Raw genomic sequence first — 24495 nt, 5'->3', positions numbered from 1 at the left:
CACCAAATCCATTTCCGTTCCCAAAATGTTTCCTTTCACCTGCAAGTCCATAGACTTGGTCTCAGTGCTGAATCAAACAAATCAACAGAGGTGATGAGAAATGCAGACTGCTATATTCATTAGGCAACAGCGTTTGACTGAACCACTCCTCTCTTTTATGGACTAGGCAATACAAATCCTGCTTTGAATGTGGTACTCTAAAATGTGTAATGTTAGGAGCCACACATCTGGGAAGCAACTTAGCCATAATTTGTGTGTATGGTGGTTTTTTTGTTTTTTTTTAGGAAAAGTCGCAATAGCTGTGAATTGTACCTTGAAATTCTAGCCTTGTGAAACCAACTCAGAAATACTGTAACCCATCATATACAGCTTTTACTTTTATGTTTCTTGAATAGCAGTAGGAAACCTATTTGCTCTTTCTGCACTGCTAGGGTATATTATCCGATTCACCTACAGTATCAAGACTTAATACTTTTATAACAAATTTAAGATTTACAGCAGGGGTCCCCAACGCGGTGCTGGTGCCCACGTCCTGGCCGGCGGTCGAGCATCCACCGAAATGCCACTGAAATTTGGCGGCATTTCGGCAGCAATGCCTCTGGATGATGCCACTTGCTGCCGACAAGCGACGTCATCGAGAGGCGTCACCGCCGAAATTCAGTGGCATTTTGGTGGATGCTGGACCGCCACCACGGTCCTTCGTCTGGTGCCCACCAGACGAAAAGGTTGGGGACCACTGATTTACAGTGTCAAACTTTGGAAATGAGGCACTTAGAACCAGTGCAGGGCTGTGGGGTTTGGTTTTGTTTTTAAAGACAGATCCCTGAAAGGAATTTATTGTAATACCACCTTGATGGCGTGTCGATAAGTACTATTACATTTGTTTTGATAATGTCTGCTGAAGCTTCAGAGTTTTTCAACAACTTCTGGGGCACGTGCTGTACAATTCTGGTGGCAAGATATGTTTTAAACTTAAATTAAATCCACCACTTGTCTATAGTATAACTCTCAGCGAAATAGTAAACTAACGATGTCTTAAAATGGACAGTCTAAGAAAAAAGTTTCAAAGATGTGCATAGTCAGCAAACTATTCTTAAGAACTTTGCAATTAACAGGGCTAGGATGGCTAGGAAACTGTCAAAACTCATTTGCAAAAACACTGCTGTTTAACATACAGCAGGAAAGATTGATGTATATCGTGTCTTTCTAAAGAATTGTAACTAACCCCTCCCCTTCCCACATACACTGTTGTAACGGGTTGTGAGTAAATATGTGATTGTGCTTCTCAAAATACAGTCTGAGCAATAAATTGCTACTTCAAATGAAATTCTGAGGGTTTGGGTTTTTGTTTTGCCTTTGTCAGGCTAGCTATTTAGCAGTATTTGGCAAAAGCAGCTGTGCTACTGGATTTCTATCTTGTTTTTATATTGCTACATGTTAGTCAGGATCTCCCCCTTCTGGCCAATAGGAATAAGAAGCAGCTCACACTAGGTGAATGCTTTCTTCCTACAGGAAGTCTGGGCACTACGCTGAAAGAACGGTTTGCAGACTGGCATCTTAAAGGTGAGCTCTGAACAGGTCCATCTCCTTTCTGGTTTTATTTTTAATATAATGCAGTTCAGAGCCCAACTACCACAAGTTAATTGTGAGAGTTACAGGAGGTTTTGAAAATCTATTTTAAAACACTACAGATCATCTACACCGCACTCCAATTCCTGTCAAATATCTGAGCTATATGAACAGCACACGCAGCTTTCTGTGTTCAATTCCAACTTTCAGTATTGCTTGCTAGTTGGTCCTGGAGCAGTAATTTGTGTGATCTGAGCTGAAATTAATTGGCAATTTGAAAAACGTGCAGGGAAGTTTTCACCAACCCCAAGTTCTTTCTGTAAGAGTTTAAATAGCAAAATGTCCTCGTTGCTAAAGGAATTCTATGAGCTTCCACGATGACACACACTGCCTATGCCAACAGTGAACTCACCCAATAGCGTAACAACTCTAATGGTCACTTTATATTTTCCTCTATTACCAATTCCTGTACATGGTACATTTCCCTGAAACACTGAAGGCTGCTTACCTACTGCTATGTGCTTTGGGATCTGTTTCCTGTCAATGAGCCTTGACTTTGAACTCTTGTGATTACCACCAGTAGGGAGCCGTCTTGCCAGAGCTGAGAAGGAATTATTGTCCGTGTTCTCTACTCTACTATCTGAGACCTTGGTTCAGTTCGGTGAGATTTGGACATCATTCCTCGTGGATGAATTCTTGGGGAAGGTCAGTAGCTAGGTGTTCTACTGGGAAAACCCTGGCTACAGAAGTCACGCATACACTGTCAGAGAGCTCCAAATATCTGGCATCCTCTTCACCTCTGTTTGACAATGCATTTCTCTGCAGGATGACATCCAAGTGGGATTAATTTGCTAGTGGGTGGGAATGGTTAGCAGTGTGATGGCCACTGTTCCTGTAACAAAGTGACATCCATTTAAGTTTTACATGGCTTTAGATGCCAAGTGATGGGCAAGAAACACATTCTGATGTACAGAAAATGATGATTTTCTCTAGCTCCCAGCAAGACAAAGGACACAGGCACTTCAGAAGTGATGCTTTTTTAACATAAATCCTATTTCCCTGAAGGTTAAGTACTGTGTTGATTTTAAAGATGTGTGTGGACAGTTCTTTAGGTAGGTACGGTGCGGCTAGGATTGTAAAAGTCACTTTTTGATGTCTACTGAAGGAGTGATACCTAGGAAACCTTGAGCTGCAGGACTACGATTACCAAAACTGTGTCAGTTCAGCATGCTCTTTTTCCTTCTCAATTCTACTGTGTGCTTTTAACTTCTGTCCAGGGATTGGACTTAACCTCAGCAACCAGTGACCTTTGCATCCAAACCAGAGCGCTTTGTGATTCGTAACTTGGTTACTTCCTCAGCACAGGTAGGGTGAATGCCAACTGTCTTCATCATCTGCGCATACGTAGCGCCACATCTACCAAAAAGAAAATGAAGAAAAAGTCATACTCTGTGCACATAACACATCTGTAATGGCATAAAGCATCAGATTGGGTTTACCTTATTCTCTTTTTCTAGAGTAATAGCCAGTGGAGAAGTTGCATTTGAAGCTATTGTCCAAAAAGCAAAGCAGAGACAATTACCAACACAACCATAGTCTCTGAAGGTATTTACATGGTAACCATTCAAGGATTTACCTTCACAGCATTGTGAGGTAGGGAAGGATTATTATTCTCATTTTTATAGATGAAGAGTTGAGGTACAGAGAGATTAACTTATGTGCCCAAGGTCACATAGTGAGTGTGGTAAAGCAAGGAACTAAATCCAGATCTCATGAGTCACAGTCCAGTTTCTTAACTACAAGACCATCCTTTCAGGTATTACAACATTTGCACATGGACATCAGGCTTTCCTACTGGTAGACATGTAGAAAAAAAATCATAGTTTGGATTGCAGGCAAAAATCAACTGGAAGAGAGATGAATACTAGAATGCTCTCTCAGGATATCAGAGGGTGTATGGTGCTTACACTTGCAATTTCCTATCATGCAAACAAGAGAAAACTTCTCCAAAAGGTACATAGCGGGTATCCGTGATTTCCACTTCTGCACCTGCCAATCCTACTTGCTTAATTCCTTCAGTCTTCTGACCACTAGAGGCTTAGCCCTAGATGACCTCTAAGGGTTTGTCTACACTGCAGCTAGGAGTCTGGGTACTGAGACTCACGCTAGGTCTGTGCGAGCTAGCACACGCAGTGTGGATGCTGCGGAGCAGACAGCAGCTCAGGCTTGCCACCTGAGTTCAGACCAAGGGGCTTGGATTTGGATGGCTAACCTAACCTGCCATGTCCACACTGCAATTTTTAGCACGATAGCATGAGCAAAGCTAGTGCCAGTCTGTCTTTCCATGCTGAGAGGCACACTTCCAGCTGCAGTGTAGTCAGACCTAAAATGTGTCTCTATTCCTATCAGGCCATTTTCTGAGAATGCTGCAACATAATCAAAGGTCTAAATTTAAGAATCATTTCAGGCTGGAAAAATTAGATGCGTGAGAAAAGAGGAAGAATCCCTGTAGGATAAAAACCAGCACAGACCACACATTGCCAGAGCACAGATTATTTTGGCAGGGGACAGCCTTTTAAATGGGGGCGAAGATAAGAGCTAATATTTGACGCAATGAAACGGCAGTTCAGACTTACTATGCCTGTACTGTACATTATAAACCCAAGACTAGTGAAATACAACAGTGCACCAACACCAAGATTTGACCTTCTGAAAATCTGTGACTGTGGCTAGAGGCAAGGCAGAAAAGTGCTCCAGTTTCATCTACTTCCTTTGCATTGGTTATTTTGGATGAAACTTCAAAACGACGACCTCCTAAAAAAATGCAATACTGTAATTTCTACCACTGGCAACTCATGAACTACACACATGTTGGAAAGATGCATACTTGGGGTATACGGCAGTCAACGATTTCCAAGATATTCCTCACATGATACTTGTGGTCCTGCTGCCTTAGTCCTTTCTGCTTTTCATTTATGCTAGTCACTCAGAAGTAAAAGTCAACAACGCCATAATAATATGGTGATGATATTTAGGACAACTAGCTGACATTATCCTTAGGAAAAAGTTTCTCAGGGACCAGAGTTTGCCTTCTTCATAAAATAGTATGACGTTCAGAACTCTACATTTAATCATTATAACAAACACTTCGAAGATGAAAGTCAATGACAAAAGGAGGAATGAAAACAGCATTAGGGCACGTCTGGGACCTAGCAGTGATGCTCTGCACTTATAGAGAGGACCCAGGATTGTTCCTCAAGCTAGGAGTGAAAGGAAGGCAGGGGACTCAACCCAAGAGGAGAAAGTGCCTCAGTATCAATGAAAACAAACTCTCATACTACATCAGACCGATGGTTCACCTAGTCCAATAATATCCTGTCTGTCTCAGTGGCTGGTACCAAACATTTCAGAAGGTGTAAAATCTCCATAGAATGGGAAATTATGAAATAACTCCCCCCACATAGGAGAAGCTTCTTTCTCACCTTCTTGCTTAGCAGTTGGCTTATGCCCTGAAGTATAGAAGCTCATATAGGGCTCCAGGCAATGAAGGAGTTGTCTAGTCTCATTTAAGTCAGATGGTGGCTAGACTCGAATCAGGATCTGGAAGGTGGCACATTTAAAGGCTAAAGAAATGGGTAGAGATCCTGAGGAGACCTGACTGGTATAAGAAGGCCCCTTATGGACAACACATCAAAGTGAAAACATTTTTTAAAAAAAGAAAAGGCTTGTGCAGGTTTACAAAACCATTTCCTGCCTTGTGGGTGGAATGCTGGGAAAGGCTTCTCTGTCATTCTTTGAAGAAACCAAACTTAATAGGAGGACACTCAAGTTGACTTTTTGGTGTAACAAGGTCTGGCCAATCATACACTTTGCCTCAGTTGTTCCTTAACTATACCCATTATTTCTTTAACTAAATCCAGTATATCGTAACGAAGAACAACAGTGTTTTAATGAAAATATGTGTAATACTACATAAAACATCGATTCTTTATAGTGTTGCCAAAATTCAGCAGATTTCCTTTATAATCTTACAATAACTTAAAAAGCAGGCTTTAAAAGTAAAGACATTCTTTTGTACTTACTTTATTCCAAGAGCAAATCCTTGAATCACTTCACCTGCATTTGGTCCAATGAAATGAAGGCCAAGGATCCGCTGCTCTTTTTTTCGCAGGCATACCATCTGAATGCAAGACATCACAGAGAGCTTTTCTTAGAAAGTCTGAAGGTAGGGCATGAAGCTGGGCTAAATGGAACTAGTCTTCCCCAAGGCACCAGTTCAGCCGCCTATCCCTATGGAGCAAAGCATTTAAGCACTGCTTAAATCCCACTGACTTCACTGGGATTTATGCATGGGCTTAAATGATTTGCTAAATTGAGGTTTTAATCTACATTCCCAATACTTCAGGCTTCTCTGTGGCACATCCTGCAGACTTTAGTGAGCCATTAGTAAACAATGATTTAAAGTAAGTGACATTCTTTGTGGTTTATCATTTGGATGACATCCTACAAATGTCCTTGGTGCTCCAATACCCATCCTAACCTCATTTTGACCTAGATTGGCCAAGTTAGCACTTTTCTGATTGAAATATAGGCTTGTCATATGGGAATTCTGGGCAGCTGATTAGCTGAACTTCCAAAGATGGTCACCATCGGCCACAGGTCATCCTGTGCCATTATAATTCAATCAAAGAACATTTATGGCAGCCTGTCTGGCTAGGTACATTTACTATATATGCGAAGTGACTTTTTTTTTTTTAAAGTTAGTCAAGCTCAGGAAGGAGCCAAGAGTGTTGAATCTGCTGTGGGCAATTAGAGCGTGGAGGCCTGACTCGCTTAATGCTCACCTGTATTCCAGAACAACACTGGAAAGTGGATTATACAGGACAACATCTTAGCACTTTCACTCTAAGAACAGTGACAATCTCCCTATGGAGCTGAGCATCTGTATCATGCATTGAATCGCCACTGGTCCAAAAGGCTCTGCTGCACAGGTCAGCCTGGCCTGTTAAAGGCATCGGGACTGTGGATTCATTCATCACCGCTGCATAACAGCAGCACGCCTGATAAGACATGGCTTAATATTGGAAAGATTGTAAACAACCCTAACCCTAACTCTCACAGAGGTTCAAAGTCAACTGCAAGTTTAATGTTTATTCACTTGGTTTGTGAGAGAGTTTAATAAGCATTATCTGCAAAGTGACTCTCAGCAGATACTACACTTGATCTGCACTGCCATCTTGTCCTCAAATACTGCACTACCATTACCTCTATCTAAATGTAATGGTTGAGCAGAAGTAATGACACTTCAATTCTTATGCTGGACGAGACATTGATAAAAGCAACCTAACTGTTTTTGCAGGTTCCATTTGACAAAATGTATAGAGGGAAATCCCTTCAACTATCAGTGTCAGGCATATTCTAGGCATAGGATGTTAGCAGCATAACACTTTGAGATGGACCTGTTAGGTCAATACATTCATCCTACTGCAAAAGCAGAAGTTAGTCCGCCCGACATAAAACGTATCAGTTATTCCACTGATATTATGCTTCATCCTAGCCAAGCTTCTTTGCGACAGTCAAGTGGGCCTGAAAACCTTCTTACAATCAGAGTAAATGCACTGTTCCAAAAAATGAGATTTGCTTCAGGTCTGAAGCTCTGGTGTAAAACAGGGAGGCCTTTGTGGCTTGTTTTATAAGGACAAATGAGACGACAATTCAAAGATTACATTTAGCTGATGAAGAACTGCCTCCCTTGTCTTAAAGAAAAAAGAAGGCACAATAATATCCTGATCTGAATAAATATTCAGAAATCCCCTAAGAACTGAACATTTTGTCTGTGGACCACTCTATCAGCAGTGAGAACTGCTAACTCGTTAACATTCGTCAAGTGCTTTGAAGATGTAAAATGTTATGTGAGGAATATCAGAAATGTGAGACTATGACTAGAGAAAAAAGGCTGTAGATTGGGAAAAGAACCAATCAACTTTGAGAAAGTTATTCTGCAATCTGACAAATGCTTCTTGTTCCTAAAGCAAAATATAGACCATATCACTTGTTTTAATAAAAGTTAAAAGTTCTGAACACTTACTTTTATGTAACACTGAGTTGCATCTCTTTCAGCCACTGTAAATTCCAAAGGTTTATAATATGCATGGTATACCTGTTTGGGAAATAGGAGTATTAAAATTCCTTGTTAGACCATCAGAGGGGTAGCCACAAAAACAATAAGGAGTCCGGTGGCACCTTAAAGACTAACAGATTTATTTGGGCATAAGCTTTCGTGGGCAAAAAAACCCACTTCTTCAGAGGCATGGAGTGAAAATACAGATACAGGCATAAATATAAATTGGCACATGAAAAGAAGGGAGTTACCTTACAAGTGGAGAACCAATGTTGAAAGCCAATTTAGTCAGGGTGGACATAGTCCACTCCCAAAAAATGATGAGAAGGTGTCAATACCAAGAGAGGGAAAATTGCTTTTGTAGTGAGCCAGCCACTCCCAGTCCCTAATTCAAGCCCAAATTGATGGTGTTAAGTTTGCAAATGAATTGTAGCTCAGCTGTTTAATTCTATAACTATCAGACATATGACATGACAACATCATGATTATTATTATTGTACACAATTGGTAATATACACTAGTGCTGTATTAACAGAAAAATAGACCGAGATGGGTTTTTATAACAGCATTAATTAGTGGGCGAGATTTCTTTTTAAAGCTTACTAGATATGCAGTTACTGTGATAAAAAGTACACATGGAAGCAAGACCAAGAGCAGAAAACATCTTTTTTCACAGAAAGCTCAGCTATTTATACAGAAAAAAAAAAAGAAGTCAGATTACTCATTTCTAGTGTCCTGAATTCAAAGTAATCATTTGACCTTAATTTGATTCAGAGCTCTTCTGATCAAAAGGTTAGGGAATTCCTACATTTTTGAGCATATGAAAAAGTGTAAGCTCTCCATATCTGTAATCATACACTGTGTTATTTTTTAGCTGTTAATTTTGCCTGAGGTTCCAATTTAAGCCAACCAATCTCTTTCTTGCAGTATAATGAGGTTCACCTATAGCCATAGCTAAGCCAAATGCTGTATGCAAAAATCAACTGCTTAGAAAGAACAATTGCTTTGTGGCCATTTATAGTCCTTCAGGTGGTGTTAAGACCCAGAAAGCAATGAATTACAGTAGAAGTGATAAAAGCACTAAAGCCTAATGCGGATTTCAAAGCATAAATTGAATATCAAGGTAATCAAGAACATTTCAGTAACTGATTGCTCATGAACTAGGGAGCTGCCAATTACTGAAGTTTCCATTTCCACAATATAAAGCATTACACCTAGATGACTTTTCTCTGAAGACTGAATAAAGAGAACCCAGCATTTCTTTTGCAAAGTGGCTAACTGGAATCTTGGTTTGTTATAACAGTGCAGCAGTTGATTAGAAACCAATGATTCTGAACTTCCTCACCAGCAATGGTGCTTTGCAACTCACACGCAACTCATCATAGCTTGCGTGGAAGTGAATGTATTCCTGAAGCAATTTTATTCCTCAGTGTGCAGTGCATAAGTATATCAGACCAGTGTATTTTCAATCAAACAAATGGAACTATAGTATAACCCTGTTTACCTGAAAGTTCTAGGGGACATCAGAAACCTTTAGGTGAATAAGGCAGCTGGACAGCTAATTTTGAAGACTCAAACAGGATGTAGCAGTTTCATTTAATGACGGCTGTGCCTTGTAATTCATTAAAATAGTAATTCAGTTTCCCCAGTCATGTGTTACACCACCTGCTTTCGAAATTGAGGTCCTTGATGTCTCTGGAGCAGTTACATTCAAATCTTTCTAACCATGTGGAGTAGTGGCTTGGGGATCTAGACCAACGGCTGTACAAAAATCACTTTTACATATTACCATAGTTTCCATAGGGAAAAGTTTCTCTCTCTCCATGCTGAAACTAAGTCCTAGTTACACAATTAAAAATTTTCATACCTCTATGTTATCCAGTCCATAATGTTCCACTGCCTTTTCTTCTGACAGTCCTACACAACCGTATTCCAGAGGAGTGAAAACTGTAGTGGGTACCTGGCACATCATAAAACAACCCCAAATGTTACTATCAAACCATATGATGAAAGACACTAACTAGGCATTTAGCAGCTACAAAAATAGGTGATTTGATGGGGAGACTTTTGCAACAGCAAGAAGAGTTCTAGTTTCAGTGCACTCAGTCTGAAAAGCTGGATCCCAAATTACAAAAAATGATTCTCATCTATTTAGTAGCATGTTGGGTTTTGTTTTTAACCATTATAAATAATACGGAAAAAAAAAAAGTAACAACTCACATTGTCATAATCCATCAATTCTGAAGACTGGCCAAACAGACGTTGAGCCAGCAGCTTTCCTGCAGCTATCGCCGTAGGCGTCAGTTCAGGGCGCCCCTGAGAAGAGATTAAAAAAAAAGTTTGCTTCGGTCAGAAGTCATGGTTTTCCCCAGTGATGGCAGTTAGAGAGGCGCAAGAATTTGCGATCCCAACCCAGCAGTCTGAAGTTAAAACAAAGCAGTGAATACCCAAGGATTTATCCCATCTAGGATAAGAGGTTGTGTTAGAACATGTGAGCTAACAAGTCCTAACAACACACTTTTAGGTTCTAGTCAAGACAAGCCCCAAGAGTCCATTCAAGGTCAAGGAACCCATGAAGGGAAAGGGACCGGGACAGGAAGAAGTCTGCCTGGGGTGGGAAAGAGATCAAGAAGCTAAGTGGAGAAATGATGTGAAGAAGTGAAGAGGCAGTAGGTGGAAGGTTTCTGGTGAGGTAGCGCTGATGTTTTATAAAGGACCATGGCTGGTGGATTTAGGCCCCATCTAGATGTCATACTTCTCAGATTCAGTCAAAGCCATTAGGTGGCTGCCCCAATACTTTCGCAATCTAACTGTGTTTCCTTCCTGGTATTCCCCACTAACCACTACCTTAGAAATGGGATTCAGCAAATATAAAAACCAAGATTTTCCACTCAACCCACCCAAGCTTTTCAAACTTTTATTGACTAGTGTAAAACATTTGGGGCATCTAATGACACTTTGATTTCTATGTATATATTAGTAACTGTGAATCACTTCTGCTCACATGCACATATCAGCTGAACTGCAAATTTTCTTGTAGTTTTCCTTGGCTTTTATTGTCTCCTCCACCATCCATTGCACCTCCTTTATACTTGGATTCTCTATGTTAATACTCACTGGAGTAGTGAGGGAGTCACAGACTTCCATATCAAAAGTCAAATCCAAACAATTTAGTATTGTAAACGCTTACATATACTGTACCTGATACACATGCTTTATATGTTAATGAAAACTAGCCTATTTTTCTCCACAACACATGACAAATCATGGAACTGCAAACCCATGCTTTTTTTGTTTTTTAAAAAGATCCATCAAACAATGGCTTTTCAAACATAGCATTTTCGCTTCCAAGATCTGTAAATGTCATTTACCAGATGAAGTTTGCCATTTGTTTTTTCTTACACACATTTGCCTGAAAAATGTCTGCCAATCATTTCTGTAGCAGGAAATACAGATGTTGTTTTGGCATTCCAGAAATGAATAGAAGATTGGAACGAGAGATAAAATTGTGAAAGCACTGCCATGCATTCCACAAAACCCAACTAATTACTAAAACATCCATGCAGATAAAGCACAATTTCTCATAAAACAACAGCTTTAAGATGTTCCCTAGTAAATATTTGAAGTCAACACTCACTTTGCAGTCATGAGTACAACTAACTCAGTTGATTATCATTGATCTGAATTGTTCGTAAGAATCCTTTCAACATATTACACATTTAAGGCCTCCTAGGAGAATTTTAAAAGCTTTGAAGTGCTGTATATTTGTTCTAACATGACTCATTTTTTTGGGTCTTATTTCTATCCAGAATACCCCATCAAAGCAACATACTGTACCTTCCACCATTACAGTTGCTACAACAAGCTCAGAAAAAGACGGATTTACAGTGGCTCCTACATGTGTTAAATATCACCATAACACCACTTTTCTGTAGCATGTAATATGCTTCTTCAGTAAGAATGATATAGGAGAGAGGATTTTAACAAGCATAACATTTATACCAGTCACATATATTTGCCAGCTCAAACATAACTCAACCTCAACCCCTCTCATGATTACTGATAATGAAGAAACTAATGAGATTTCACTTGTCAGTTAAAAAAAAACCCCAAACAAAACCACTATTCACTGAAAGGGTTCTGAGACCTTTTCAAGAGCACTGGATGCACCCCTGGAAAGTTTATACAAGTGAATAGTTCAGATAAATTTAGGGGCTAATTTTCCAAACAAGAGCACAACCATGCACACACAATTCCACATTTGCACTAGCCAGGTACATCTCTTAAAAGTGACAATACTCATTCTGAATAGGTGAGTGGGGTTTAATTTGTGGATAAACCTCCCCATTGAACTCTTAATATTTAGCAGCAAGTTAGTGTCTATGCAACAAGAAATGGGGGCCGAGAATGACTTTAGAGATAACAGCTGTCAAATGCACCCTGCATCTCGATGTCACAAACTATACACTTAGAGTGCCACTGAAATGCTGCAAACTACCTTTGGGGGGAGCAGACTGGCGGAAAACCAGTGTGCAAGACCCTGTACAAAAGCAGAGAGAGGGGCAAGCTGGCAAACCCTACCTTTATAGGCACGATGTGGGGATCACTGATGTCCACATATAGCAAGAAGGACTTTGTTAGGGCTTTTTTCCCTTCTTTTAAAAGGTCTTATCCAAAGGATACGGATACACACACTCTCTCTCTCTCTCTCTCTCTCCCCTCAATTAGTATATATGCTGAAGGGCCGAGCCGACCCGGCTGTGAACCAATGGTTTTAGAGTGCATGGGGATTTCAAACCTGATATTTGATCTGCTAGAGAAATTCAGTTAAGTTGGGAGTTTCACTTCACTGTCAGCTCACTAAGCCAACAGCATTGCCAGTTTTCAATGATCTAAATGAATCCTTTAATTTGGTATTCATGTAAAATGATTTATATCACTTAATTCAACCACAGAAATGCACTTCAACACTGGATGAAATTCTCTGGCCTGTGTTATGCAGGAGGTCAGACTAGATGATCCTAATGGTCCCTTCTGGCCTTAAATTCTATGACTCTGAACAACATACCCTCTTATGTCTTGGGTTATAGGGAGCTACTTAAATCAGGGGTGGCCAACCTAAGCCTGAGAAGGAGCCAAAATTGACCAATGTACATTGCCAAAGAGCCACAGTAATACGTCAGCAGCCCCCTCCCATCAGCTCCCCCGCCCACTCCCAGCGCCTCCCACCCACCTACAGCCCTGCTAATCAGCACCTCCCCACACCTCCCAATCAGCTGTTTTGTGGCATGCAGGAGGCTCGGAGGGGGAGGAGTGAGGACATAGCAGGCTCTGGGGAGAGGGTGGGAGGGGTGGAGTGGGGGCAGAGCCTGTGGCAGAATCAGAGGTTGAGCAGTGAGCACCCCCGGCACATTGGAAAGTTGGTGCCTGTAGCTCCAGCCCTGGAGTCGGTGCCTGTACAAGGAGCCGCATATTAACTTCTGAAGAGCCACATGTGGCTCCAGAGCCGGAGGTTGGCCACCCCTGTACTTAAATGAAAGCACTGAGACTGTATAGAGAGGTACATAAATATGAGCTTAACTGGAGAGCACTGATTAAACTCCCAGAGTGCTCGTCCCAAAGTGGGCTTGGCACAGTGTAAAAATGAGATCATCATTCTTAGTTCAGAGTCCCTACACTGAAGAGCCTACAATCTAAACGAGACACACAGCATCAGAACAGGAAAAGGAGAGACAAGAGAGAACAGGAGTCACAGTAGAACATGAATGAAGCTTTTAAGTGCTGACATTTTTGAACAGTGAGACTAAGGTAGAGGAAAAGGGGGGAAGCACCCAGCCTAGCAGGGTGAGTCACATGTGTGGAAGGGGAGTGAAGCAGAGAGAGCTGAAGCGGTTGCCCAAGGTCATACTGCAGATCAGCAGCAGCATCGTGAACAGAACCCAGTCTCCTGAGTCCCAGTCCAGTGCTCTTCCCACACTGCCTCTAGCTTCTGAATCGGAGAGATTCAAGAGAAGAAAGGTTTAAACCACAGAGTTTAAGGCCAGAAGGGATCACTCGATCATTTAGTCTGACCTCCTGCAGATCAAAGACAATCACTACCACCCGGCCACCCACACACGAAACCCAGCAACCAAAAGTAGACCAAAATATTACACAGCCCTCAGGAGACTAAACTATTGTGAGCCACAGGCAGCAAATAGAAGGGACCAATGGCAGGGAATTAACTGAGATATACCCATATGATCCTGGCAAGTGACTTGCGCATCACGCTGCAAAGGAAGGCGATCCCCCTCGCACCCTGGTCAATGCCAAGCTGACCTGGAAGAAAATTCCTTCCCAGTCCTATCCTGAGCATCTGAACAAGAACCAGCCAGCTGAGAGAGAGAACTCTCAGTAACACCTCAGAGCACAAGCACATCCCCTCCAGTGTCCCATCTCCAGCTGTGGCCATCCCTGATGGTTCAGAGGACAGAGGCAAACCCCCTCCAACCCAGAACACATTTGGAGTGTCTGTGTGTGGGAGGGGGAAGGAATCAGGAGGTCAGAAGAGACAACTATGGCATGAACCAGGATATGACAGAGGTACTGAGTGGAAGGGGCAAACTTCTAGAGATGTCACAGAGGGAGAACTGATAAGATACGGTGAGAGTCTGTGTGTGAGAAATCAAAGATAACCCCTAAAGGTGTGAGTCTGAGTGGTGGGGGAAGGATAGTGAAGTTGTCAACAATGATGGAGAAAGGGGGAGAGGGGAGGGTTTAGGAGGAAAGGAGTAGTTCAGTTTTGACAGTTTAAAGGAAGTAACAGGTCATCCCAGAGAAGACATCAGAGAGACACAAACAGGAAGAGATGTGAGCCTAGATGGAGGAGAAGAGGTCAAAGGTGGAAAGGTAGATTTATGAGATGTGTGTCTGGTTCCAGAGTCCTAGTTAGGAATGTGGACGACTATCCTCAGGACATTATGTAACCTACCATACCTCTTGGAAGAGCTGGGACAACTGTATTGTTTAAAAGTGGCAGATTCACGAATCGTTTACAGATCTTTCAATGTATACCATACATACCCCTTGGATGTCATCACAGTATTTAAACCTTTTTGAAAAAAAAAGATGTCTCAAGTATATAAGGACCAATCCTGAAAAGCACTGATGCATTCAACTGCCACTGACTTCAGTGGTAGCGGAGGGAATGCTGTACCTTGCAAGACCAGGCCCATATATTACACATATTGTCTATCTCAAATATTTATAAGATGTGCTTTGGGAATCAAAGCAATCTGATTTCCTGGTGAGAGTACTTGCTATAACTGTAAGGCTTACAAGGCAGACATACACAATTATACATTTCACAAAGACGACTCATTTCTAGATGGTCAGTTTATCCTGGACACTCCGAGTCTTTACGTGACTGAAAACATCTGGCCTTGTGCCTCAAAGTACACTCTGGCAGGTGCAAGAAACTGTTGTCATAGCATATTTTGTAGATTATTATTAGAATTGGGTTAATGCTGCAAGAATCTGTGACTATTTGTTTTGCTCATTTTGTTTTTACTAATTATTGAATGAGTTTCAAGAATGCTTGTGCCCCTTTTATGTTCTCTCGTCACGAGCTTCTGAGCAATTGAGTTTTACTTGGCATGAATGTTCAGAGAAGCAGAATCACATGCAAATATTGGGGGCAATCAAAATTTAAAATTTGCAGATGCTGATTCTTGTGCCAGAAGCAGTCCCTATCAGAGAAGAGTGTCATGTGACCAATCACAATAATAAAACTCAATAAAAAAAAAAGAAATATTCACTGAAATTTTCACTGTCATTCCATAGACATATTGAGAATTATTCATTCAGCTCCAGTAGTTATGTATATTTTAACTCAACATTCAGGGACTGCATGAAGACATTTATTTGAAGGGATAAAGCAATATTAAAGATATTCTTATTAACTTCTGCCCAGTAATGCGGTTCCTGATAATCATCAGCAATAATCTAAAACAGAGATACTGCAGAAGATTTTGATCAAGGAAATTACTGGTCCAGGTGGCTGGCGTAACATTGTACAAAGTGAAAATGACCAAAACACTGTATATATGCTAGAGCATGATGACATCTGGTCACTAGTTATAAGTCAGGAACAAAGTTAGGCTTCCTGTTATTGTAAAATAGTTTATGTAGACATTGTACCTCTGTTATGTCTCCAATTGCATAAATGTGAGGAACAGAAGTAGCTTCGCTGGCATCAACAATGATCTTTCCAGTTTCAGAGCTAATTTTCACCCCAATTGTCTCCAAATTCAGAGTTTTAGTGTCAGGTGCTCGGCCTTAAGGAAACGAAGAAACTTAAGTTAAAAATATTTCTTCATCAGCTTTAATCTAAAAAACCCCTGTCATTCTCCATCAAAGGTATCCAAGAACTTGGTGCTGTTCAATAACCTAACAAGAAGGAAAATAAAAACTGTGTTGGACAGCAGTAAAGCTCTCAGTGGAAATTACTGACATGAATTTCTCTTTGTGAAAGGAAAATACCATTACGAATACCTTAGTTTAGATTATTTTCAAGAAAGTTATCCTATAACAAAATGATAAGACCATTGCATTATATGCAGAAGCCAGAAGCTTTAATGTTACATATTAAATGCAGTTATCAACACATTGTTTATAACTTAAGTGTCATCTTCTCTGAAAATTAGCATTCACGCAAAGTGAAAGAACCCTTCACAATCCTATTCCTCCCTCCACGCCCTCCCCACCCCTTGACAATCTTTGTTTACCCTTTCATTTCTTTCAGCTTGGATAACAAAGAAAACCAGTGAAGTTAACTTCACTTTCAAGTTCTTAGCGATATAATGTTTGCATCTCACATATTATATGGGAATGTTTGTGTATTTTAAGACAACTGGTTTCCCTGCATTTTTTTAAATTTGTGGTAATGTTTCTCTTGGCCTTAAGTGCTATAACAGCTTCTTTTTACAAAGTTTTCATCTTGGAACAAATTTAAGTTGATGGTGTTCCTTTAAGTTATATAACCAATCAAATATGGACACGGCCTGGAATCTAAATGGCAAAGGACTGCAGAAAGCATCCTACTTGTCAATCAAAAGCTTGCCAACATTCCACTGAGCAGTCTGTACAATGCCTAGCACAACAGGCCCTGATCCTTGATGGGTGTTCCTAAGCTCTACTGTAATACAAATAATACATAATTGTAAAGGTAACATGCAGAGTCAAGTTATCCAGTATCAGCAGAGTTTGCAAAGGCAAACGTGATCACATAGGCTAAATTAGCAGACGAAATCGAAATGTGGAAAGTTTCCTTCTATTAAAGTTGTATCCATTTTTGGAGACTATAAAGGAAGGGAACAGGAGCATGTGCTCTTTGTGTGGGACCCACGGTTTTGTGTTTGATGTTAACGCAAAGCAAAACAAAAAGGGAAATGTGTTTGCATTATAAAAAACAAGATCTTTGATGTTAATGTAGGAAATTATTAAACAAAAGGAAAACCTGGTTTGTCAGTGCAGATCTAATTATATGTAAACATATGATTCACTGCTTTACACATCTGCCATATCACCAGGCCCCCCAAACAATGTCACATCTGAATGCCTCAGTAAGGACTTCTGTGTATTAATTTCATCTGGTGAAACCAACACTTCCTCTGGGAGTACTGACTGAAGCTGTCGGCACTTGGCTATCTGTCTGTCTTCCCTTCTGTTGTCCCCATGGGATGTTGATCTGCTGTTCCTTCTCTGCCCCTTGCTCCACAGTCCCGATGCTATCAGGCAACAAAAATAATAAACCTCCAGGACCTTATCTTGGCTCGGATGTGAAACAACTTCCTACCGTTGTATTTCTTTGTGTACTGAGAGTAAAGCCTGGATATTCTGCAAATGGACAGCTAATGGGGTTTTCTAGTTTCCCCTTTTTCCTGCCCAGGCAGAGCCAAGAGAAAGCTTAGCACGCAACAGCAGACATTTAAAAAAAGAAAACCACCCAACGCCTAACCTCATCAATAGATTAGTTTGAGGCACTGTGGCAAAAAAACAACAGGGTTTATCAAATCTGCAGGATAACACTTAGCTTTTCAATTCCAATCTACCTTAACATGTGTATTTTGTATTGGCAGCTAAAGAATTACATAAAGTATGCTTTGCTGGTCATTCTGAAACTCCCTTGCACTCCCAACTACATTGCCCAAGTGCAGTTATGAAACCAGTAATAAAATATTCAGCCTAGTTGAATTTGTATTGGCTTCCAGCCCCAGTGGCTCACAGTCACAAACTAGGATTACATTTAGTAATCTTACTTCAGATCAACTGTATTAGCCTTTGGCTCATGAATTCTCTCACATGAAGCCAAGTAGCTCGATTCATTCTAATCCCAAATTTCGGAAGCCCTAGCATTTTCCCACATTCACCTATCTGCAATATTAAAGCAGTCGCTAACATGTCTTCCCAATGTTAGGTAGTAGGGCTAATTGTTTTTGATAAATGACTTTTAAGTTCTCAAGGTTGTTTCAACTTTTTTTAAAGTACAGTTTTAGCAAAGTATCAGTTTACAGCTTCTTCCCAGGAAGAGGAAACCTAAGCACACTCCAAACCCCACCAATCAAAGCAGAGAAATGGCCTCTCTTACAAGTCAGCACACATGCTTTTAATCACAGTTCCAAACACTGAAGATGACCACCGCCTTGAACTCTGAAAAACAAAGAGTCTATGAAAGCACATAGGGCACAGGGCTGGCTGTAGTTTTTTTTTTTTTTTTAAATCAGAACTACAACATATCATGCCACCGTTCTAGAAAAAGAAAGATACAGACGCCTGATCCACCTTTAAACAATGGCTAATTGACTCTTGCCTGCCATGATCCCACCCAACCCTTCAGTAATTGTGAATGAACATGACGATAGCACTTTTAATAAACAAATAGGGTAACCATGTCTCCCTGAAAACCAGATATATCCCTGGCCCTATTCCCCTGCTGTCTGTACAGAAAATAATGTTTTAGGTAAGCCTTGGCAGCGTGGCTTCCTGAAGGAACTTGTCAGTCAACTGAGCTAATGAAATCAACAGATAAACCACATATTCCCCTCTGGGCCAAACAGCAGGTCAGTCATACACTAAATGTTGCCACCAGAGCCTACATGTCGTCTCCCAGTGAGCAGCTCTTAGACTGAACTTTCCTCAGACACAATCAGATCCATCGGCACTAGTCACTGCTGTGACCAATGAGCCTACAGGCAGCCCAGGTGCAACATCCATAGGTGCCATCTTCCTCGGTTCCCAGGTGTTCAACCTCCGCTCTGCCCCAGTCCCCGCCCCATCCCCTCTCCCAAGTCCTTACCCCTGCCCTGCCTCTCCCTGCCCCTGCTGCTTCTCCTCCCCCCAGTGCCTCCTGCACACTGGTGAACAGCTGATCGTGGCGGGAGGTGCTGGGATGGAGGGTGAGGAGCTGATAGGTGGGGCCATCGGTGGATGGGGGGTGCTGATCCATGGGTGCAGAGCACCCACTATTTTTTTTAGCATCCACGGAGTTGGTGCCTATGGCACCATCATGTCGACAGTACCGCCAACTACCATCACGAAAAGTCACAGTAACAGACAGGAAAAAAAAAACACAACACAGGTCTGTGGGTATGCCTACAGCAGTCTATTCATTGAAGATTTCCTAGTGCAGATAAAGGGGGTTGTTTATATCACCTCAGTAGGACTTTAAAATAGCTCCTTTACCGCTTCCTTGGAAATTGGAATTATTCTGCCCACTACCATTTCTTTGACAGCTTCACACCAGGGACTGCCAAAGCATTTTTGCAGTAAAGGAATCCTGTCTACCATGATCACACACCGCTATGCATAGGACTGGCCAGGGGATTTTGAGGAGGGCTAGCAAGATGGTGTTCTGGCATATACATCAAGTTTAACTGCTCCTTCACAACCATGTCCCTCACTGCTCACCTGCTACGGGCTCTTATTGCGTTAACTCTCTACTCAACCAGTGATGCCTGTCTTGATCCCTCATTCATCTGCTTCTCCCACAGCTTGCATTTTCTTCCACACTGTCCCTTAATGCATGGACCACCCTCCCTGAATTGATTTTTAAGGCCACTACCCTCTTCTCCTTCAAATCCCTCCATCTACTATGATGCCTACAAGAAAGTAGCCAATAATGCCCAAGGAGAGCCAGCTGGCGATAACTGACATTTGAAAGGGGAGAAAATAGTAAAAAACACTGATTGTGTGTCAGATTTTCAAAAGCACCTAAATGATTTAGGAGTACGTCCCAACAAAAGCACTCATGTTTCAAAGGCACTTTTGAAAATCTCACCCATGGAGACCTGTAAGTTCTTAGCAGCTCTGCTTGTGTGACTTGGCAAAGGCCACAGAGTCTGTGTCAGAGGTATGATTAGCCACGTGCTTGGTTTGCTATGCCTTACGGTTTCTTGTGGTATTGAACTGCCCTGGCTTCTGGGGAAGATGATATTAGCTGCTCAGCACAGGAATTAGCTCAGCAGCTGTTAAGGAGCTTGCTGCTGTCCTCGTGCCAACAAAAGTAGACTGTGCAGCACCATCCACTATAGCAGTGACATGATCTACTGTCTTGCCAAAACCAACAACAAAAATCAAAGCATCTGTGGCTTTGGTTCTGCTGGACACTGGAGTGCTGGGTAACTGTATAACTGGGTGGATAACCTGTGGTCTTTAGGAATAAAATCACTAACAAGCAGACCTAGAGAGTAGTTTACATAAGTTTGAAATTTAAGGTTCTTTGCATATCTCCCAATTTAAGGGGGCCATGACCAAGGACTTTGTGTGTCCATAAAGGTTGGCTCTGATATTCATGTAAAGCAATGCTCTGACTGATCACTATTAATGGTAGTCACCAGCTTCTATCTTCACCATGGTAAGGAGAATAGACTCCTTTGTTTACTTATAAGAACTTAGAAGGAAAGGTAGCATTAGTTATAATGGTGGCATGGAATTACTTTGGAGCATTTTCCACCAAACAGTGTTTTCATACTGACATCCAAGTCATGAATGTATGGATGACATTGATGACTTGGATAATGCAGTAGAGAGTATGCTTAGAAAATCTGCAGATGACACCCTGCTGGGAGGGGTTACAAGCACTTTGGAGGACAGGATCAGAATTCAAAACAACCTTGACAAATTGGAGAGTGGATCTGAAATCTGAAATTCAATGTAGACAAGTTCAAAGTACTTTGCACGTACGAAGGAAAAAATCAAATGCACATCTACAAAATGGGGAATATCTGGAAAGGTGGTAGGACTGCTGAAAAGTATCAGGTGGTTATCGTGGATCACAAATTGAATAGGAGTCAATAGTATGATGCAGTCATGAAAAGGCTAATATTCTGGGGTGTATTAATAAGAGTTTCATTTGTAAAGACATCAGAGGTAATTGTCCCACTCCAGCTAGCACTGGAGGCTTCAGCTGAAATACTGGGTGACACGCTTTAGGAAAGATGTAGACAAATTGGAGAGATTCCAGATCAGAAGAAAGCAACAACAAAAAAAAAGATAAAAAGTTTAGAAAACCTGACCTCTTAGGAAAGGTAAAAGAACTGGGCATGTTTAGTCTTGAGAAAAGATGGTGGGAGGGGAGGGAACTGGCTACAGTGTTCAAATATGTTAAGGGCTATTATAAAGAGGGCAGTGAATTGTTCTCCATGTTCACTGAAGGTAGGCAAGACGTAATGGGCTTAAAACGGTAGTAAGGGAGATTTCGGCTAGATGTTAGGAAAACCTTTAACTATAAGGGTAGTTAAACTCTGGAATAATCTTCCAAGGGAGGTTGTGGAATCCCCATCATTGATGACTTTTTAAAGAACAGTTTGGATAAACACCTGTCAGGGATGGTCTAGGTTTACCTGGGCCTGCCTCAGAGTAGGGGACTGTCCTAGATGACCTCTCGAGGTCCCTTCCAGTCCTTTATTTCTGTGATTCTACAAAGCTGGAAATTGCAAAGGGGGACTGCTCATCAACTCACATCTCAGCTGTTCAAAAATGCACTCTCACACAGAGATCAAAGTGTAAATTACACTCCGTTTCCTAGCTTTGACAAAACACTAAGAAGCAATTGCCGTAGTCACATGATGATAAATGTAAGAAGCATGCAACAAAATACAGATCCCTCATATCTGTGCATTAAACCAAGGAAAGAAACAACGTGCAGCACATCTAGCATCAGCCAATTCCCTCTCATACCAGACAACAATAAATAAATGTCATTTTAAGAACAATCCTGTCTAAATGAGTCTTATTGCATGTCACTGCAATGGGGCCTTGGGAAAACCCTAGAAAGACTCCATCTCTGGCTAACATTTAATGGAAGTGACACAACTTTCCAGCAGGAGAATGTTGAAATCACATCCTGCTGGGAGATTTAGGAATTAAAATAAGCAAGAAAGACAAACAAAATGTAATGGGAATTCAGAACAAAACATCCAGGCTCTCAACAAACTACACCACATTAGTGGTAACGGTTTTCTGAGATTAACAGAGATGCATTATTTCCCACTAAATAGTTCAAAGGTTAAGAATCCAATGGCCAGCCTAGTCCCTGAAGAGGATTCTCAAGATCATCCCTTTTGCACAGAGGCCTGGCAGGGTTATACCCAGAGGAGATCAGGGCATTACTTCCACATATGGGAAGTATCAAAGGAAAGCTCCGAAGCAAAATTTGTTTTCTTGGTTAATCCAAAGTGATGTGGTTGTAACATTTGAAGAAAACTGGTATAAAAACAATTCAGGCACACTTAACCCTTTCTTAATATGGAAAGCCAATGATCTTTCTTCAGTCATACACACTAGGAAAGAGATCACCTGATGCCCAGAGTCAGAAGGCATAGTGCTTGAAGAGCATATATAACAAGGACAACCTGATACCTGTTCGCTTTTAAAGAGCTTAAGGCATAAATTATTTTTATAGTAAAGGTGATTTTATTTCAAAGACATGGTGCCCATATCCCAGTGCGGGGTAAGTGCAAACATAACAGCAAGCAGAGACTCGAAAATGCTTGCTCCACTGCATACATCTGGGAGCCAATGCTCTCTCGTGTGTGGCTAACCCATACATTTCCCACTGCTCTTGGTGCTGGTTCTGTCTATGCTTCTCATTTTGCGTTCGCAGTTTACCAGAGCACCATCCTGCTTGGCCTATGAAAATAATTTTGGGATATTCCATAAAGTCGGTTTGTCTTTATCGATGGATTGGAACTCAAGCCTTACACTTCCATGTGTGTGTTGGCAGGAGCCACTCCATAGCACTTTCCAACAGATTCAAAGGAGGTAGATATAACCTGCTCCCTAACATTTCACCAAAGTTGCTAATGAACTAGGGGAATTCATGCAAGCCCCCTGGTGAGAAAGCAGGCCTTTGAGTGCATGAAAGAGAATCTCACCCAACCATCACTTCAGTGGGGGCACAGAGATTGCACAGCATAGCTCCTCCTCCCTCAATGGCTCCTAGAGTAAAGATAAAAAAGGAGGAGATGGGAAAAATTGTTGTTACAGTGAGTTAGAATCTTGCAGCCACTGGCCCTCTCTTTGCCAGTGGCTCCATGATGGAGTTTGAACAGCTAGTATTGGGAGAGAATATGGAGCTCTGTTTCCTCTACCCTGCAACACTACTAGCCAAGGAAAGCCCATTCTGCAAGACTGCCACCAGGCAGGAGTAACCTATCCTCCCACTCGAGGTTCCCCAAGTCCCTCAATTAAGAGAGGTCACAAACAGACTATGCACCTCAGAAATCAAAGGGGATCCATTTTCCCTAACCAACCACCCAGCCCTCTACCAGAAAGGACCCAACTCCTGACCTGACCAACTAGCTCATAGCTAGAGGCTGATGGAAAAATCACCCACCATCAGTGTGGGTGCAAGGAGCAGCCCCAAGACAATGGAGGAACCTCCATAAGATGCTGTGAAAGGGGAAGGATTTATTTTGTGGTGGTTGTTAGTAGGGTTGGGGAGTAATGTACATAGAATGCCACGTGTCATTGATTAATGCAGACATTTCAAGGGAGCTGTTTCTTAAGACGCTGGCATCACAACATTAATTTGAATGGCCAAGAGGACTCAATACAATCTCCCCCCACACCTTTAAAACTAAAGCTGTTTGGTTCTTTTTTCTCTGGTCTTCTCTCTTTCACTCTGAGAGTCTCTTGCCCATCGTAGGGTTTTATACTGGCATACATCACCCTATTATCTGAGCGCCTTCCACATAAACTCACAGGACTAGCCAAGTGCCAGAGACTCAGTGATCTACATACACACATGCTGGGCTCTTCTGTCAACCTCACCTATTAGCAGGAGGTCTCTAATGCATCTCTGAGGTGGAACAGGTAAGCTCTTTAGCAGCACACAGGAACAAAAAATATTTCAGAACAGGAAGTGAATATTAGTATCTCCAACAGAAGTTACAGGGGAAATTTAGGTAGGGAGAATTTGACATGCAACTAGTAATCCACAAAAATATATGTTCAAATATTGTTAAAGCTCTAACAGAGGCAAATAAATATTTGCCAGGGTCCTTAACTTACCTCGTCGCACTTAGGTGCTGTAGCATGATAATACATCACTATCACGAGGCCAATACAATAGTGAGTTAAAGATGGACTAGCAGCTCTTTAGCTCAAGAGTTCCTTTCTTCTGTTTAATGTTTAATTCACAATTTTGAATAGTATAAAGATGTCTACATTGAGAGGTTTTTTATATCAAGCTTTTAACAACATATGGTGGTTTATTTTTGAAAAGGGAGAGGGAGGCCTACAAAAATATTATCTCTTTACCAGTC

General features: G+C 41.4%; 1 protein-coding gene across 4 annotated transcripts in view; it reads right to left on the bottom strand.

The window, feature by feature from the left end:
* Positions 1–624: 624 nt before the first annotated feature.
* TXNRD2 (thioredoxin reductase 2) overlaps positions 625–24495 on the bottom strand; it is a 50781-nt gene continuing 26910 nt past the window's right edge. For 2 of the 4 annotated variants that reach the window (XM_039505912.1, XM_039505913.1), the window contains 6 exons: positions 15869–16005; positions 9911–10006; positions 9558–9650; positions 7658–7729; positions 5652–5749; positions 625–2985 (listed from right to left, as the gene is read on the bottom strand). In XM_039505912.1, the coding sequence (XP_039361846.1) occupies positions 2862–2985; positions 5652–5749; positions 7658–7729; positions 9558–9650; positions 9911–10006; positions 15869–16005 (620 nt within the window). In that variant the 3' untranslated portion in view covers positions 625–2861. Of the gene's footprint in view, positions 2986–4456; positions 4548–5651; positions 5750–7657; positions 7730–9557; positions 9651–9910; positions 10007–15868; positions 16006–23103; positions 23168–24495 lie in introns of those variants that run through there. The other 2 variants (XM_039505914.1, XR_005589752.1) reach the window with 2 other exon arrangements.

The sequence above is a fragment of the Mauremys reevesii genome, linkage group 18, assembly GCF_016161935.1.
Source record: "Mauremys reevesii isolate NIE-2019 linkage group 18, ASM1616193v1, whole genome shotgun sequence".
Classification (NCBI taxonomy): Eukaryota; Metazoa; Chordata; order Testudines; family Geoemydidae; genus Mauremys; species Mauremys reevesii.
The sequence above is the reverse complement of the archived record's forward strand: the minus strand, read 5'-3'. Positions and strand labels throughout refer to the sequence as shown.